General features: G+C 38.0%; 1 protein-coding gene and 1 long non-coding RNA gene across 2 annotated transcripts in view; one reads left to right on the top strand and one right to left on the bottom strand.

The window, feature by feature from the left end:
* Positions 1–14,394: 14,394 nt before the first annotated feature.
* On the bottom strand, positions 14,395–17,130 carry CFL2 (cofilin 2). The gene is made up of 4 exons (XM_081148310.1): positions 16,972–17,130; positions 15,648–15,955; positions 15,441–15,517; positions 14,395–15,359 (listed from the first exon to the last, which is right to left on the bottom strand). Exons 1-4 carry the CDS (start codon positions 16,972–16,974, stop codon positions 15,247–15,249), a joined length of 501 nt encoding a protein of 166 aa, XP_081004436.1. The 5' UTR covers positions 16,975–17,130; the 3' UTR covers positions 14,395–15,246.
* Positions 17,131–17,234: 104 nt separating this feature from the next.
* Positions 17,235–18,064, top strand: part of LOC308560886 — a 35,041-nt gene continuing 34,211 nt past the window's right edge. Inside the window, exon 1 of the long non-coding RNA XR_013999400.1 lies at positions 17,235–17,466. This is a non-coding gene — a long non-coding RNA (uncharacterized lncRNA). The remainder of the gene's footprint in view (positions 17,467–18,064) is intronic.

Below are 18,064 nucleotides of genomic sequence, written 5' to 3'. Positions count from 1 at the left end.
TGTACACAACATTTCTAAGTGCTGGGGAAAAGAGGAAAGGAGGGAACTTACATTTATTGAGTAGCTATTATTGGCCAGACATTATACATTATACTATTTTACTGATGTTCACTCATTTAATTGGTGATAAATATAAAGTAGTAGTTAAGAGGGATGGCTCTAAAAATGTAATGAGAGAAAGAAGGAAAGGTGGATGTGAGGGAAAGAAGTGGGGATGTAAACCTGGCAAAATGTTAACAATTATTGAATCTAAATGGAGGGAACATGTGTACTCTGCACTACTCTTTCAACTTTTTAAAATTTTCACAATTAAAATAAAGAATTTTCTCAAATAGGTAAACAAAATTATCATATGACCTAGCATATGGCTGTTAGATATATAACCAAGAGAAATGAAAACTTAAATCCACACACACAAAAACTTATACACAAATGTTCACAGCCTCATTACTCACTGTAACCGAAAAGTGAAAACAACCCGAAAGCCCATCAAGGGATGAATGGATAAACAAAAGTGCTGTCCCCACGATGGAATAGTATTTGGCAATCAAAAGTCAATATATGAAACAACCAGGATAAATTTTGAAAGCATTATGCTAAGTAAAAGAAGCCCGTCACAAACCATATATATTTTATGATTTCATTTATATAAAATGTCCAGAACTGTCAAATCTATAGAAATAGAAAGCAGATTAGTGGCTGCCTAGGACTGGGAGTGGAGGGTTAGGGGTGGAGTGATTGATTGCTAATGGACATGGGGTTTCTTTTAGGACGGATAAAAATGTTCTAAAATTAGACTGTCGTGCCCTGGCAGGTGTGGGTAAGTGGTTTGAGAGTTGGCCCTCGAACGTAAGGGTCGAAGGTTATGTTCCTGGTCAAGGGCACATGCACGTACCTGGGTTGCAGTGCAGGCGGGAGGACCAATCGATGTGTCTCTCACATCAATGTCTCTTTCTCTCTCTCTCTCTCCCTCCCTTCCTCTCCCCCTCCTACTCTTTCTGAAAAATCAATGGAAAAAATATCCTCTGGTGAGGATTAACAACAACAAAAAGATTGTGGTGATAGTTACATAACTGTATTAAAAATCACTAAATTGTACACTTTAAGTGGGTGAATTGTATGATGTGAATTATATCTCAATAAAGCTGTTTTTACAATAGGAAAAAAAAAGGAACAAGTCTGGAGTCAAGACTGTCTGGATTTAGATACTGTCTGTTCCACTTTCATTGTCACATAACCTTGGGCAAGTTATTTAATCTCTAAGTTACAGTTTCTAATACATAAATAGAGGCATAGTAGCACCACTACTTGCCTTGTTTGGGGGGATAATCTATGAGATAATTTATGTGAAGGACCCATAGTAAATGCTCAATAAACGTTAACTATTATTATTGGTTATCCGACAATCCTGGGGTTTGATACTGTTCCCGTTTTTCAGATGAGGGCTCTGAGGCCTACAAAAGTGAATACTTTGTCAAAGATCATGAACTTAGTAGAAAGTAGAAGCAGACATTCTGATGACACGTGACGGCAAAGCCAGGCTTTACCACTATACAATTCTGCCTGCCTGAGTAGATATATCTTTCATGGTATAACATATATTTATAGAAAGTGCTTTAAGAATAATGTAACTGGCCTAGCAGGACATGGCTCAGGGGTTGAGCATCGACCTAGGATCCAGGAGATCGGGGTTCGATTCCTGGTCAGGGAACGTGCCTGAGTTGTGGGCTCGATCCCCAGTCGGGAGCGTGCAGGAGGCAGCTGATCAATGAGGACTCTTTCATCATTGATGTTTCTATCTCTCTCCCTCTCCCTTCCTCTCTCTGAAATCAATAAATATATATTAAAAAAAAAATAATGTAACTGCACATGAGAAATCAATATGCCAAAAAACATACATAATTTTGACATAGCCTTATATGTCAAAGTTGTATTATTTATTTCATAGTCCCCAAACTTCTCTAGCTTGATCATCTGACATAAAGGGAATCAATAAGATCACAGTTTGGCTTGGTGAGAAACAAGCAGACTTACTCTTTATTCACATAGTATTTCTGAATTGCCTTGGGGCTGTTTTTACAGCCGGGTTAATGGTATTAATTATGTATTACCTAGGTCAGCGATTTTCAACCTTTTTCATCTCTTGGCACACATAAAGGAATTACTAAACTTCTGCAGCACACCAAAAAACTTGCCAATTTGACAAAAAAAATAGGTATAATTTTTATTCATTCACACTGGATGGCTATTGTTGTCAGCTGTCATTTTTTTTTCCTCTCTCCTAAATTTTACAATCTAAAGGAAAAGAGGTCAGTACCCTTGACAAAACAGTCAGGTACTGCATGTTTTCAAAATTCTTGCGGCACACCGGTTGAAAATCGCTGATCTAAGTGCAGCACTGAACACTTTCCACCTTGCGTTATGGCTATTGACATATAGTTCTCTTCTCGGCCAACCCCTGTAGCACAGTAAAGGATGCTAAACATGGAATGTAGCCACTAAATTGTTTTTGAGTGAATAAACAAATACATGCAAGCCACACACTTCAACAGTCATTGGCTCTAATGTGGCAATAAACAGATTTTCCTACAGATGTGTACTTCATGCTCAGGACCAGATGAAGAATAAGACTTACAACCAAAGAGTTAAAGTCCTCTTCATCCCAGAAATGGGCAAAAAGCCATGAAAACCCTACTGATTAAGCTACAGAAACAACTACCACTTATTCCCCCAAAGCACTGGAAGTTCCCATTTAATCTCCTCTATCTCTACTCTCTTCCTCAAACATACACAGCTGAGATTTTCCTGCTTCTTCCGTAAACCTGTTAAATAATGCCTAAGGTTAACAATCTAGTATAGGATGCACTGGAGCTGTGTAAGCTGTATGCATGTGAAAAGCCTTCCAGCCTCCATGGGAAACAAGTTTAGCTGAATTCTTAAATATAGAAGTCTAGTCGGCCACACCCACCTGGCCCAGAGGGAAATTACATGCCTGGCACTTAGTGCTGTGTCTGGCACATACTAAGCATTCAGTAAATGTTTGTTGTATGAATGACTGAAATTGTCTGCTTTTCTTTGGCTCCTACTCATATTGTCCACATTTTATATTAGAATTCTCATGTTTGCAGGTACAGATTTGAGTTCCCCTGTATGGGCTAGGGGCAATGCTGTAGATGAGAAAATAAGAGGAATGTTTGAAAACAGTCCAATTAGAAAAAGAGAAAAGTGAAGAGATTTTTTTAAAAAAAGTTTTTATGCTAAAATATTTATTTTAGGGTTTGAACTCTGTGCAGGTGAATCAGTTCTCTCTTTTTTCTTATAGGGAAGAGCGCGAACGCAGTCCCCCACTACCACAAATTATGCAGTCGAGTTTCCCACATTTGGGGAAATTGCAGGGGTCAGCACATCCGGAGTGCAATGGATAAGCCTCGCCCTGGGAAAACCACCTTCGTGATCATGGTATCTCCCCTGCCAGGTATCATTTCAGTTCTCTTTATTCTGTGGCTATGGTATAGTCCCAAACCTGTTTAGTGTTTTGTTAATATATGCTTTTGAAGAGGAAAGGGAAGGCAAAGCAAGAGGCAAATCCACCACCAATTTCAAGAAAACAAACAAATGAAACTCAAAGCACAGAGAGCAGCACTTTAATGCACTCAAAGACTGTGAAGATTATGGGCCTCTCTGATAATTTCCTGACTACCAGCAAAATAAATATGCAGAGATTAAATGAGGCAGGATATTCTACTGTAAAATCTGGAAACACAGAACCACTTAGATCCTCCGCAGTGCACGTGAAATTTCATTTGTTCGACAACTTTTTAATTTAAATGCTTTCTATGTACCAGGAGCTATTTTAGGTGCTGGAGATCCAAGTTAGGGGCTGAAACGAATGTGAAGCATGAAGAACACTAGAAGATAGTCAGAGGAGAAAGTTGCAAGAAATAATATTGGTAGAAACTTTCTTTCAATCCTATAAGGTCCCATAAAGTACTGGCTATTCTCTCTTCCTTGACAGATAAGCTTCTGGAAAAAATAGTCTATACCTCTACTACTGTATAGAATTAAGAATAAGCATTTAGCCCAGCCGGGCGTGGCTCAGCGGTTGAGCATCGACTTGGGATCCAGGTGATCGGGGTTCGATTCCCGGTCAGGGCACATGCCCGGGTTGTGGGCTCGATCAATGACTCTTTGATGATGTTTCTCTCTCTCTCCCTCTCCTTTCCTCTCTCTGAAATCAATAAAGATGTATATATATAAAATTAAAAAAAAAAAAGCATTTAGAACTTTTATAGAATTTGACATGGCCACAGCATTCAAGTCTGCCAACTGCACACTTGTCTTGTTGAACACAATATAGACCAGCTTGGTTGTCACCCAAATCTCAGGGTACCTTGCCCCTGGCACAAGTGGCATACTAGTCACATAGCAGGGCTGTGGTCAGTACACAACAGATTGGAAATTACAAATACTGTGCTTCACCATAAACGTTTGAAAAGCACTGGTCTATACCATACTGACTCCACTTCATCTCTCTAGTTCAGTTTTCAAACTATTTCAATCTGGCATCCGCCCTCCCCAATCTGCTAAAAATGCCATGGGAAAGGTCACTGACCTCCTTATGGCCAAGTTTGGTGGATTCTCTTGTTGTCCTCATATGTGACATCTCTGTAGCATTTGACACCCACCCTTTGCTTCTGACCTACCTGACAACTCCTGTCTGTCTTCTTTCCAGGCTTCTCTTCTGCCTGCTCCTTGGCCTGCTTCTCTTCTTATGCTACACTCACAGGTTATTGCTGGGCAATCTTATTGATTGATGTTCCATGGCTTCTACGATATAATGCTGACTTCTAAATTTCTATTTCCAGGGTTATAAACTCGATGGTACACTAATGTGCTTAGAACATTTACCAAGAAACCTATTTTAAGTTAAAAAAGCAAGATAAACAGAGAATTTTTATTTATTTATAATTTTCAAAATTATACATTTAGTCCCAGACCTTCCTTTTCTTTTTCTTTTCGTTAATCCTCACCAGAGGATATATTTTCTACTGATTTTTAGAGAGAGTGGAAGGGAGAGAGGGAGGGCAAGAGGGAGAGGAAGAGAGAGAGCGAGGAACATGGATGTGAAAGAGACACAATTGGTTGCCTCCTTCAGGGCCCCCCCCATGCTCAGCCGCTGAGCCACGCTGGCCAGGCTCATTTACATTCTTCACTACATATTGTGGTAGTTATCACATTGCCATAGATATGTAATACATTAATAAGGATACATATTAAGGTATCACAAATTTGATATATAACATATATATTATTAATATTAAAACATTTTTCTGAGAAGTGATTCATAGGCTTTACCAGACTGCCAAAGGGACCCATGGCACAAGAAAAGGTTAAAAACCCCATGACAATTATCCATGTGGAACACAGAGTTCCCAAAGTAAAATCTCTCCTTTGGCACTAGTCTTCCTCCTAAAGGATTTAATGGAAGTGGTGATTAAAAAGCCATTTTTGGCCCAGCCAGCTCAGCGGTTGAGCATCCGCCTGTGATCCAGGAAATTGCAGTTCGATTCCCAGTCAGGGCACATGCCCGGGTTGCCCGCTCGATCCCCAGTGGGGGGCGTTCGGGAGGCAGCCTTTCAATGACTCTCTCATCACTGATGTCTCTCTCTCTCCCTTCCTCTCTCTGAAATCAATGATATTAAAAAAAACCCATCATTGTCTTGATGTTAAGGAGATATACTCAGTGAAGAAAGAGCCTGTTGGAACCTCGTTTCAAATAACAATTCTATATTTGAATGGAAAATGTCTTAATTTTTAAAAAACATTGATTTTCTCTAAGCTTTGTTTAAAACCATCTTCTGTTGATTCTTCTTTTTTCCTGCATTCCCATAGTTCTTGTTCAGTTGCTTATCACTGAAGATTTATTAGTTCACAAGTCAGTTTTGTTTCACCAAGTAGATTATAAAAGTACCCTTGAAAATTTATTTCTCAGGATGGCCAAAATAGTGTTCTACAAAAAGACACTCAATAAATGCTTCCTGATGAGTGTAAGGCTTTTCAGAAAAGTAAATTTATTTACCATAAGAGCAATATTAAAAATTAATAAGGTTAAGTAATTTTATTACAGGGTGGTGAAAAGAGAAATCTTTGATTCTGGATAGTACTTGTGAAAGGAATGAAGACACTGTGTTTATAAGTAGCTTTTACTCACTAGTAAGAATTAAAAATCCTTTTTAATAGAAAGTGATCTTTCAGATGACCTGAAAATTCCATTTTCTATCACCAGTAGAACAGCCAGGCTTTATCTAATGAGCAGATTATGTGATGAAAAACATTGCTAAATTCCTTCTAAAATATTTGTTCCAGGAATTTAGCCACGGCTTATCTGTGGACAAAAATTTTATGATAAAAGCTCACACACACAGAATAGAAAATACACCTGTGATTTTTTAAAACTATAGGATATTCCATTTCAAAGGTTCTATAGCTGTGATAGTTTTAAATTTTTCTTATCTATTGAAACCAGTTATATAAAAATTACTGCAAATCAGGCTTGTAAATCTAAATTAAAATAGCAGACCTGTAACTTTTTAGTCAATGATTTCATGCTTTCAAAATGCTTCATTAAAAATGTGGTTTTCCTTTCACATTTATAGGTTTCTTACTGACTTTTCTGAGCCAATTTAATGCTTAAATGACCTTAAATGTAATACTAAAAATATTTTTCAAATTATTAAAGCTACACCTTTCATTTAATTATGAAATTAATCAGGTCCTGTCAATTCTCAATTCTCCTACATACCTCTCAAATATATTCATTCCAAATGTACTTGCCACTGCCTTAATTCAGGCCTCCCTTCCTAACTGCTTCCAATTTCCTCACCATCCCATACATTCTCAACATGGTGAGACTTGTGGTTCAGAAAGATCAAGCCACTCCTCTGCTTAAAACTCTGTTATGGCTCCTCAGCATGCAGTTTTCATGTTCATTAGCACAGTACCCATGGCCCTCCCTCAATGATCTGGGTCGTACCTACCTCTCCTGCACTTCTCTCACCACAGTGCTTCCCACTAGACGAATCAGCTCTCAACTATTTGCAGGCCTCTGCATAGCTTTTCTTTCACCAGGACCATTCTTTCATATTGAGCTCTGGCGAATTCCATCATCCTTCACAACCCAGCTCAAACATTACTTCTTTTTTTTAAAAAAAAAAAATATCTTTATTGATTTCAGAGAGGAAAGGAGGGGGAGAGAGAGAGATAGAAACATCAACGATGAGAGAGTCATTGGTTGAGCCCGCAACCCGAGCATGTGCCCTGACCGGGAATCAAACCCTGATCACCTGGATCCTAGGTCGATGCTCAACCACTGAGCCACGCCCGGCCTGGCTCAAACATTACTTCTATAAGTCCTTCTTGAAGCCCAGCCAACTCCAAAATTAATCACTTTCTCTTATCACCTTGTATGATATGTTTATATGCTTCCCTTTCCTAATCACTGTAAATTTTATGAGACCATGAAAGGTGCTTCATGTTTGTTGAACTGAACTGAATTTGATTTAATGTGAGTAATTGGGAAACAGAGGTAAGTTTCCAGAGTGATTCATAGTGGCCAGGATGATCATGTTTCTCCACAGTAAACATAAATCTTATGTGATTAATCACAGGGATACCAGATCCTCTTGGAATAGCACACAAAACACAGACTCTTAGATTGAATGTTTCTGGCTTTCTGCAAAATATACACATTATGTTAAAGGATGGTTTATTTAGCTTACACTGGGCACTAGGAACTAAGATCTATTAAACTTTATCATACTCATACCAGGAAAAGTAGAGTACTGATACATTGGAAACTATTTTGTAAAATAATTCCTTTTTGGAACAGTAAAAATTATACCAGAATTGCCTATTAGCAAATCCCAATAGAACAAAATTAGGTGGCACAAGAAATACAGAAAAAATTTGTGGCTTCAAATATTTATGGTAGATGGCACTAAGTCATGCAGCAAGCATTCAGATGCATAATTTTCAAGATCTAAATCTACTCCTCTGTGACTAAGGCCACAACAAAGTTCTTTTTCTGGGATGAAAAATACTAGGGAATTTGCACAAATAATAAAGGGTTTGGGAAAAGTAGGTTTATAGTTGTGACATTCCTTTGAGTTAATAAAACTATTGTAATAATCATAACCTGCATATCTTTTTCCATATGAGCAACTGTAAAGCTACTTTTGCCCACCCTGTATTTAAGAATAAAGTCTCTCCTCCTACCGGCATACACAAATAACTTAACACTAGGTTTTGCTACAGAAATCTCCCTAATAGTCATAAGAGTTTAATAGTAATTTGTCCACAGTATTTAAAATTAGCTCATGATTTAACTTTACTTGTTCTTTTCTGTATTTTGCAGAGGTTCCACACTGAACACATTACTACTGAAATAAAACACAATTATTTTAAAGAGTTACCCAGAAGAATATCAACCATATTAGCTTAGTCCATATTTTTAGGGTTTTTCTATGAGAATGTCACTAGATTTTCTGTTTCCCCTAAGGCTTGTTTTCTAGAATTCTATTCATTTACCTTACAAATTGCCAAGAGAAAATCTGAATAAATTAAAATACCCGGCTCAGAAGAAAACTTTTTAGTTGCAGTGGCAATGACACTGAATTCCAAAACTTTTTTCTATAGCCAGGATACAAGATATTAATTCAGTCACCTGGAATTTCTTAAGAACTGCTGCACTGTAACTATAAAGCATTTTTTCTTTAGCAGGCAGATAAAAACAAAACCAAAATAAAGAGGGAAATACTGTTAAATCAACTTCATAACAAATAGAATTCTAATGCAATTATTCAAAGTGTACACATTACTTGATATGTAATAGTATTAAAAACTACAAATCAACAACTTTTACTTTAAAAAATCAGTTAAGCCTAAAAAAAAAAAAGACACATTCTAAAATCTAAATATATTTCAAATTAGGAAAATTGCTAACACCAGTTTTGTTAACTCTTTGTTCCCTTCCATCTCATATAAGACTTTTTGAAATGGAAACCATATTAAAAAAAAATTTCTACACATTTCTTCCTAACACAATTATCAATAAGCAGCAATGAATAAAGGGAATGGCACTCTTTCAATCTTTGATCCATAGCTATTTTACAAAAAAGGTACAAACCATAATTTAATCCTTATGTGCAATTCTTTTCCATTTATTTCATGAAGTCTACATTTCTTATCTTCGTTTTTATCTTCACCCGAGGATATGTTTTATTTTAGAGAGAGGGAGAGAGATATATCGATGTGAATGTGAAACATCCATCAGTTCCCTCTCAGCACCCCAACTGAGGATGGAACCCGAAATCTTTTGGTGTACAGTCCACAGTCCAACTGACTGAGTCACGCGACCAGGGCTCATGTTTTATTTCTTGTGTGGTATAGCAAAGTTTTATGATGTCTAGAACAAATACTCTGTTGCCATTTTTACAAAACTGTGTCTAATTATGCTAACTTGGGAATTGCCTTTCTTTTTATCTGGCGATTTAGTTTGCAGCTAATAAAAAAAAAAGGTTCCATCAGCTCACAGGAACACAAAGGCAGCTTTGGGCCATATGCCCAGGAATTTTCTGATTCACTCAGTAACTATCAACTTTCCAAAGGAAATACTTGAAATTCCACTATTAAAAATATATAAAATGAGAAAAAAGTGCTACAAGAAAATAGTACCCATTAACATAAGTGCTTTTTCATTTCTGTGAGAAAATGATATGAAAATCTGTTCCAAAATTTTATGTCAAATAAACTACTAAAATGTTGTGTATACATAATCAAATTAGCTGTCAAAAATAAATAAATGAAAAATATTTATACATCTAGATGAAGAGTAATCACAGCTAATTCCAAGTTAACATGTCCAGAGTACATGTAAGAAATATCTAATAGGCTAAAAAGTAAACAGTTATTTTACATTTTTAAAGATTACTTTATCTTTCAATAACTAAAAAAAAGTTGATCAACCTTCTTTCTCTTAATAATGGCAACAAATTCCTTTGTGTGCCTTTAATGATAGAGGTACTAAGGCAAATATGACTTGTTTAAATATTAATGATATTTTAGATACCTTGCTGAGATACAGTAATGGCTCCTTTATCTAGAGCTCAGCTATCTTACATACCTTACTTATAAAAAAATAAAACCAAAACCCAAAAAGTACACCAAAGTTCTTTACGCAGCCAAAAGGAATGTTAGGTTCATGTGCTCAGGCATTTTGCTCTCAAGGTAACTTACTCTGAATCTATTCACCATCTTATACCTAATTCTAACAAACTTGGCTTTCCAAATCCACACGAGACGAAAAGCAACAATTATGAGCCCTTCCCTGGCTGGGCGTGGCTCAGCGGTTAAGCGTCGACCTAGGATCCAGGCGATCAGGGTTCGATTCCCGGTCAGGGCACATGCCCGGGTTGCGGGCTGCAGCTGATCAATGACTCTCTCATCATTGATGTTTCTGTCTCTCTTTCTCCCTCTCTTTTCCTCTCTCTCAAATCAATAAAAATATATTAAAAAAACAAAACAAAAAACAATGATGAGCCCTAGCCAGTGTGGCTCAGTTGGTTGGGTGTTGTTCCATGCACCAAAAGGTTGCTGGTTTGATTCCAGTCAGGGGCTTGCACAAGGCAGCTGACTGATGTCTTGCTCTCACATACATGTTTCTCTCTCTCCCTCTCCCTTCCTCTCTCAAAAAAACCTCACCAAAAAACAATAAAAAAGCAACAATTATGAGAAACTACTATAGATAGGCAAAGCATACTGATACCAGCAAAATGCAGAATCTGAGAGTTTACAAGTATGAAAGTCAAAAGGAAAGCTACAAAAAAGGAAAGGCATAAGGTTACTTAAGAGCAATCCTTTACCTACTTCTGGAGACTCTCAATCAAGTCAGCATGCTAGTACATTATACAATTGAGATTAATAATGACCTTGAATAATACAGTTCCTTCTTTTTAAGTATTACATTTTGATACCAGCCTACCTCTAGATAGGGTGACCACATCTGGTTTGCTTGGGATTGTCCCAGATTAAGCCTGTTGTTCTGGTATAATTATTACTAGCTCTCCCCTTCACTCTTCAAAGTGTCCTGGTTTGGACTATAACTTTTAGGGTCATCCTATTGAGTATATACTATGTGCCAGGAATTATTTATCCCAGGTGCTTTCACTTGTCCTCATAATCCTATGAAATAGAGTACAATTATTATCCTCTTTTTATACATGAACTAAGACTGAGAAGTTAAACGATTTCCCTAATTATCATTCAATTAGTAAGTGTTAAAGGACTATATGTGAACAACTGAGACATATGATACCAAAGTCCTAATACTTAAACACTATAATACACAGTACTCTCTCTCTTTAGGAAGACAAGTATTGAACAGGGAGAGGGAAATATCCAAGGTTTTAGAAGGATTAAGAGGCATCAAAAAAAAAAAAAAAAAAAGAGGCATCAGCTTTCTGGAAAATGTCTATAGTCATGGTTTCCACAATCCCATAAACTTACAATACTGAAACATGTAAGAAAATCTTTGAAGTGTAAAAAAAGTTCAAAGTTTTATGAGCATGGGCTCTCTTAGGATACAAAAATTCCAAAACAGTAATATTTCTCTAACTTTATTTCCTCTTTTATTTTTGACTTCAGAATTGTTCTGAAAATAGTATTTGATCAATCACATATGAAAAAGCAAACTACACTAAAAAAATTAGTAGTCACGAACATCAACTCAGAGGCTATACTTTATTCTTCATTCTGAAAAAGATGCTACATTTCAGCTAATTAGTCTTTAGATGGTGAGATTAAGCGGGTTACAAAAATAAAGAGGTTCAAAACACTTATAATACTTATTTTTAACATTTTTTAAAACTACTTAACTGTACTCATTTAGAATGAATAGACAAATTACTACATTTACATAGCATTGTCCTGTTTTGCAAAAAGCATTTCCATATTTGATCCTCAGCAACTAGGTATGGTAGACAGGTATTCTCATTCTCATGTTATGAAGAAACTGAGGCTCAGAGAGATTAATTTGCCCAACTGCTTTATGACAGGAAACTGAAGTGGAGGGATGACTCCCAATTCTACATGGATGAAAGCAATTACTTAAATGCTTAAGAGCAAAAGAAAAGCCTCAGACTTCCTTACTGAGACAAAACATACAGTATCTATAAATTCATGCTGTCTGAAAAGCAACATTCACTGGAGCCTGCCTGCGCTTCTCTAGCAGCTTTCATATTCATAGAAAAATGAATCATCATATTTGTTTTGTATCTCAAAGTATTATTAAATTTGCAAACAAAAACGGGACCTATAAAAAAGCAGAACCACATTATTTTTTCAGAGTGGCAAATGCAATGGAAGGTGTTCCCAACCCCTCTATGATTTAACACTGCTGAGATTATTCCTTAACAAGGAAACACTTTTAAAACAATTTTCTCTTAAAGCTTACTTGCCAGAATCCATAAATTAGGTGCTACAAAAGATCTGTATTAGAGAAACCCCAAACACTAGGCTTGTCTTTCAATCTACTGAAAGGTACATTAAATACATGATGCTGGCCACATTATTTTACATAATGATGGAAAACAACAGCTGATAGCCAGTTTGGAACAAATGCCAACTGTTCCCATTTGCCTGACAATGTTAAAATTGCTACAACACTGTTTTCAAAGAATATCGTCGTTATCTCTAAATGAGAAAGTATAATCAAGTATAATTCTAAAAAAGACTCAAGATAATGGTGGCTCTCTGATTTGCAATATTAGTTTTAAAATTTTTAATGTTCTGAAGTAAACACATCTCAACAGCTTTATATATTTTCATATATTTTATTTTTTTTAACACTTATAATTTTGCAAGCTAGCAGTAAAATACTGTCCTCAATATTTTACTAATTAGCACCATATACCTTTTAAAGCTAACTGGAACATTGTTTCATTGTAAATGATTATAAAATAAAATGATCATTTTAAATGCCAAATTAGTCTCAAGTAACATGTGAACCATTAATTTTATCATTATTTTTGGCTTTATGCACAAAGATGTATTTCAAAAATGAATTTAAAAGTAAAATCAGTTCTGTCAATCTAACAAATCAAAGTACCACAGTAAGAGCAGTATTTAATCTCTGAAATTATTATATAATTAAAAAGGCATATAAGAAAGTTGAGAAATCAGCTATAAAAAACAAAACATACTACATAACTTATTTAGAATTCCTTATTTTTTAGAAAAAGGAGGAAAATTCCACGGTACAAGTATCAGTTACACATACGGTTTTGTATATGTCAGTATCTTCCTGCTTTACTTAGGAGTTTGGCCTTACCAAAAAGCCACCAGAATGTCCAGAGTAATTCACAGGGACAGCTGGAAGCCTGAAATAAAATTGCTCAGTGCAAAAGATCCCAAGCCATTCATATAATTTTAAATGGCAGCCTAGATATTTAACTCCTATTTGTTTTCAACTAAAAAATCTTCTGAAAATGAGGAAAAATATCTAATTAACATATTCAAATTACTTCCACGCATTAAAAAAGGGAGACTTTTCATTTCCTCTTTTGTGATAAGAGCATTCTTCAGAGCTATGGGGTTAAGTTCTAAGCCACGACTGACTGCTTACTAGCATGCCTGTTTTGCATACCAGTAGAATCCAGTCCAGTTTTGCCATTTGTGGATAACTATGACAAGATACAAAAGCATGTGTTTGCCATAAATAGCTCTGGCTAACAGCAAACTGCTCACACTGAGCAGATCAAATTCTCTATAAGGAGAGCAGTCTGAATCACAGCCAAATCCCACTCCTAATGTTTAAAATTGTTATATCAATTTTTTCCCCAATTTGCAAAAATAAGAAATAGTAGCTGAAAGTTTCTTAATATGCAAAGTATTATGAAACTTGTGAAGGACATTTTACAAATTATTTTCATTATGATCAAATACACAAGAAGAGCTTCCTGCTTCTGCTAGCTACTTAACTACTTAGAAATGTAAACGTGAATTAAAAAATAACTACCCTAATTTATCCAAAGAACAAATCAGGTATTGAAGAGTATTTATGTCAAAGTGCAAAAAAATAATTTGATTTCCATATTAACACATAAGGAAATAAATAAACTAATGCTTATAAAAGTATCCCTCTATATTTTATATTAGTTGGCTTTAGCATAGTGTATTTTTTAAACCAAATAAACCCAACAAACTGGAAAATACCATGCATGAATGTTGTATAAAAAAATTCTTAAATGACCAGTGCAGAGATTAATAATAGCTGTTTACCTTAGAAGTTGCTCCACGTAACATTTGCAAAATGTCCAAGGAAAACAAGGCAACGTTCCATAACATGCCACAATTTTTATTGCAAAGTGGCCATTTTTGTGAGGGTGGGGAGTTTGATCTCAAAAACAACGTTCCATTTAAGGCATTTTTATACAGAAATTGCCATCATGACTGATAAAATATCTTAAGTGTTGCAAGACTTACATGGTAAACATAAAACTCCTACCTACACTAATTCAGTAGTGTACACTCAAAGGAAAATAAAAAGGCATTAATAACAGCTACTTCTTTTACGAAGATATGCAGGGAACAGGAATGAACACTGACTTACTAGGAAAAGTTGATGACACAGTTAACACAACTTAATTGGCATTCCTTTTGAGGGTGGGGAGTTAAACTCAATACAAAAAAAGTGCTTTCAATGCATAGTGTTATATCCGTGCTGCCATGTCACAAAAATAGGCTTGCCAAGGCAGGTGAGGTGTATGAATGCTGGAGCCTCACAGAACTGCAATCAAATGCAACTATAAATAATACTGAATAAAGTTTACCATCTGACCAGTGGATAATACTTTCGAGGCATTCAATTAGCTTACCCTTTGCAGTATTCTAAGCTATTCACATTGACAATCACATTCAGTGTAGTGTTTGCTGCAAGGGAGGCATATAACCAGTTGTTTTGGCTAAAATATCATGGGAAGGCATTCCTTGGGTTCTACATCAAAGTAACAGTATTAAACAGTCTAATGGCAATCACTGATAAGCTGCTTACATGAATGATATTTCCTTCATTCTTTTTGTTGGAAGGACCCAGTGGGAAGAGGAAAAACAAAAACAAAAACCTAATACTATTCCATTGACAGCTGGAGATATGGAAGCTCCTTAAGATCCAGATGGCACTTGACTGTCATTTTATAAGGGTTTTCCTTCAAGTGAAACTACTACGTTGCCTCCCAATTTCTCTCCAAGTGTTGAACGGTCCTTTATGTCATCCAAGCCATTTACTTGCCACTCATGTTTAATACCTAAAAAGAAAAAGACATGAACCCATTACCTTATAATTAAGAAAGAGTAATTCCTCTGCACAAAATATTCAATGTTTGTACCTGTAAATTTCTTTTTAATGGCATCTTTAGAGCTAGCATAAATCATCTTGCTTTTTAAAGGTGCACTTTCAGGAGCCCTACAGAAGGAGAAAAAAAAAAACACCACAATTGTTGAATCCCACTTAAAAGAAAAACAAAGGCAAAACTGACTATGTTAATAACAATCCTTGCATTTTAAAAGTACTTTTTTCTTTTGTTGTTACACACCAGAATATAAATACTAGGTCTTCTTTCTTAGACTCTTTTGTTTCGTATGTGGCATCGTACAAAGCATATCGGCAATCATTCAGAGGTAGCAACTTCACAAAAGATGTGTAGGGGTCCTCTACAGTATCACCAATGTCACCCACCAAGATCTGCTTTGCTTCCTCTACAATTATTTGTCTTTTGTCATCGCTTAAACAGAAGAGAACAGCTTTCTTTCTTTTTTTGATCTCTTCTTGTGTAGAAGATTTCCTTACTTTCATATCATTAAAAACTTTGATGACTTCATCATTCACTGTAACTCCAGAAGCCTAAAAATAATAATAAAAAAAAGAACAGTAATTCAGAACAAGTATTTTGGTTTTAACCAAAATTGCTGTTTGCCTAGAGAGGATTCACTTTAGTCTGGACATCAAAAATTGCATCTTCCCACGCAAGCAGTCCAATCAGATTTGCCACATTTTAAGTATCAGTATATTATGCACCTATGGATTCTAACTCATCCTGTCCCATTCATCCTTTTAAAAGTGGTTTGCTGGTTGAAGTAAATGGAAGGTAGAGGGAAAGGGACAAATACAAGCTGTCCCATCCCTGAAATGTTTCCTCTTTCACTGGGTGATGTCAGAGCTTCAGGAGCAGCAGCAAAAATACCTTCTGTATTGTGTCAACTCTGCAGGCTTAAAAAAAACACTTTTGGATTTCAGTTAATGCTTCTACTATTTTTTTCTTTAAAGTCACCCTAGCCAGTGCCGTTTCCTCATAAGGACAGAGAATCAAGTGTGAACTCCAAACCGCCCACAGCTTCAACGTAACTGCCTCACAGCGCAAATGCAGACACCAAACTAACGGATCTAGTGTCAAAGCTTTTCTGCCGCGAGAGAAAGCATTTTAAGAAGACTTTTCCCACCTCCCTAATATCCTCCCAAGGGTTTTTAGTACAGGCCATCCAGACCCTCACCAAAAGCCTTCGCCAGGGGCTTTAGAGAGCGTATCAATTCTAGATCGCGCGTGTTAAGTAAACCTAGGCGGCTAAGGGCAAGCGCGGCGTGAGCTCCGCAGACTCGCCCGCGCCCGGTGTCGCGCCGCCTCCCGCCCAGCTGAGGCCCAGACCCGCTCCCGCCCCAGGGCCCTCTCCGCCCCCCGGAATCCTAAGAGCGGCAGGGCCCGGCCTGACGGGCCGGAGGCTGAGCTGCCGGGCCGCAGCGCAGGAGCGCCCACCTCTGAGGCCAAAATCAGGTTAAAATGGCGGCTCACTCCCAGGCCCGGCAGGGCCCGCTCGCTCGCCGCGCCCCGGCCCCCGACCCACCGGCCGCCGCGCCCGTCTTACCATAGTGCCGGGCTGTGGCTGCGGCGGCGGCTGGGGCTCCTGCTCGGTGGCACTGGGAGGAGAAGGAGGGGCGGGCCGGCGACGGCGAGTGCGGGGCACGCCGGGAGCTGCAGCCCAAGAGGCGGCGGCGGCGGCGGCTCGGGGGGCTGCAGGCTGCGGGCGGGCGGTCACGTGGGCACGCCCCGGGCCGGCCCTTCCGCCTCCCGGCCCCGCCCGCGTCCTCGACCTGACCCCGGCGCGCGCGCCCAGCAGGCCGGCTGCACTTCGCGGCGGTGGCCGGAGCTCAGGAGCCGGGCGGAGCCGCCGCCAGCCCCCCGGCACCACTCGTCCGCCCGCCCGCCCGCCGGGGAAGGCGCTCGGCTCGTCGCGGGGCGTCTCCCCGCTGCCTCCGCGAGTGCGCAGCTCCCGGCGTCGGGTGCGTGCGAGGGGAACGTCGCACCGAGGTGTCTTTTATTCACCGGTGGTTTCCATCGAAAGGGGCAGGATTCCAACCTTGTGAGTCATTTTGGAAAGCCCCCCAGGAGAGACCGAGTGAATTGTCAGATCCCCTTCCTTCAGTGAAATAAGAGAAACGCTCTAAGGGGTTTCCCGGTTGATTGAATCGCTCCGGGGAAAAACAAAATGATAAACGTGTGGAAAGTCGCTTTCCAAAGTCTGTGGATGAAATAATAATAGGTGGAAAAATTGGTAGTAACGTCCCTTGGTAATATCTTTTTATATATCAGACCTCATAGGAAATGGATTGCACGCTCTGCTAGTTGTCTTTTGTTCACGACGCCTCAGCGGACGGGCGATGTCAAGTGGACTCAGAAGCAGAGATTCCTCCCTTTCCTTGGCAATCACCTCTTCTAGCAAAGCTTGTGTAACTGAGCCAAGGCGCTTCTCTAGCCTTTTTAATACTTAACAAGTATGCCATTTATCACAGAAAAAAATGTCACTTTATACTTTGAGGAAAATTTTCGTAAATATTTAAATTAACTCTTTGTAAGTTTATAATGAAAATGTTATTAATGAAACACTTTAAGTATTTAATTTGGGCTGATTTATGCTACCTTTCTCCTCAACATTTACAATTTCTACTTTCTTCATTTGT

Source organism: Miniopterus schreibersii, assembly GCF_964146895.1.
Source record: "Miniopterus schreibersii genome assembly, chromosome: 1".
Lineage (NCBI taxonomy): Eukaryota > Metazoa > Chordata > Mammalia > Chiroptera > Miniopteridae > Miniopterus > Miniopterus schreibersii.
This window is presented reverse-complemented; position numbering and strand designations above follow the sequence as displayed.

Excerpts from the sequence above, each read along its gene's own strand:
- CFL2 (XM_081148310.1), bottom strand. Across the intron at positions 15,518-15,647 it reads GACCTAGTATTTATATTCTG|GGCTCCTGAAAGTGCACCTT; the intron begins GTGTGTAACAAC and ends CTCCTTCTGTAG. Across the intron at positions 15,360-15,440 it reads CATTAAAAAGAAATTTACAG|GTATTAAACATGAGTGGCAA; the intron begins GTACAAACATTG and ends TTTTCTTTTTAG.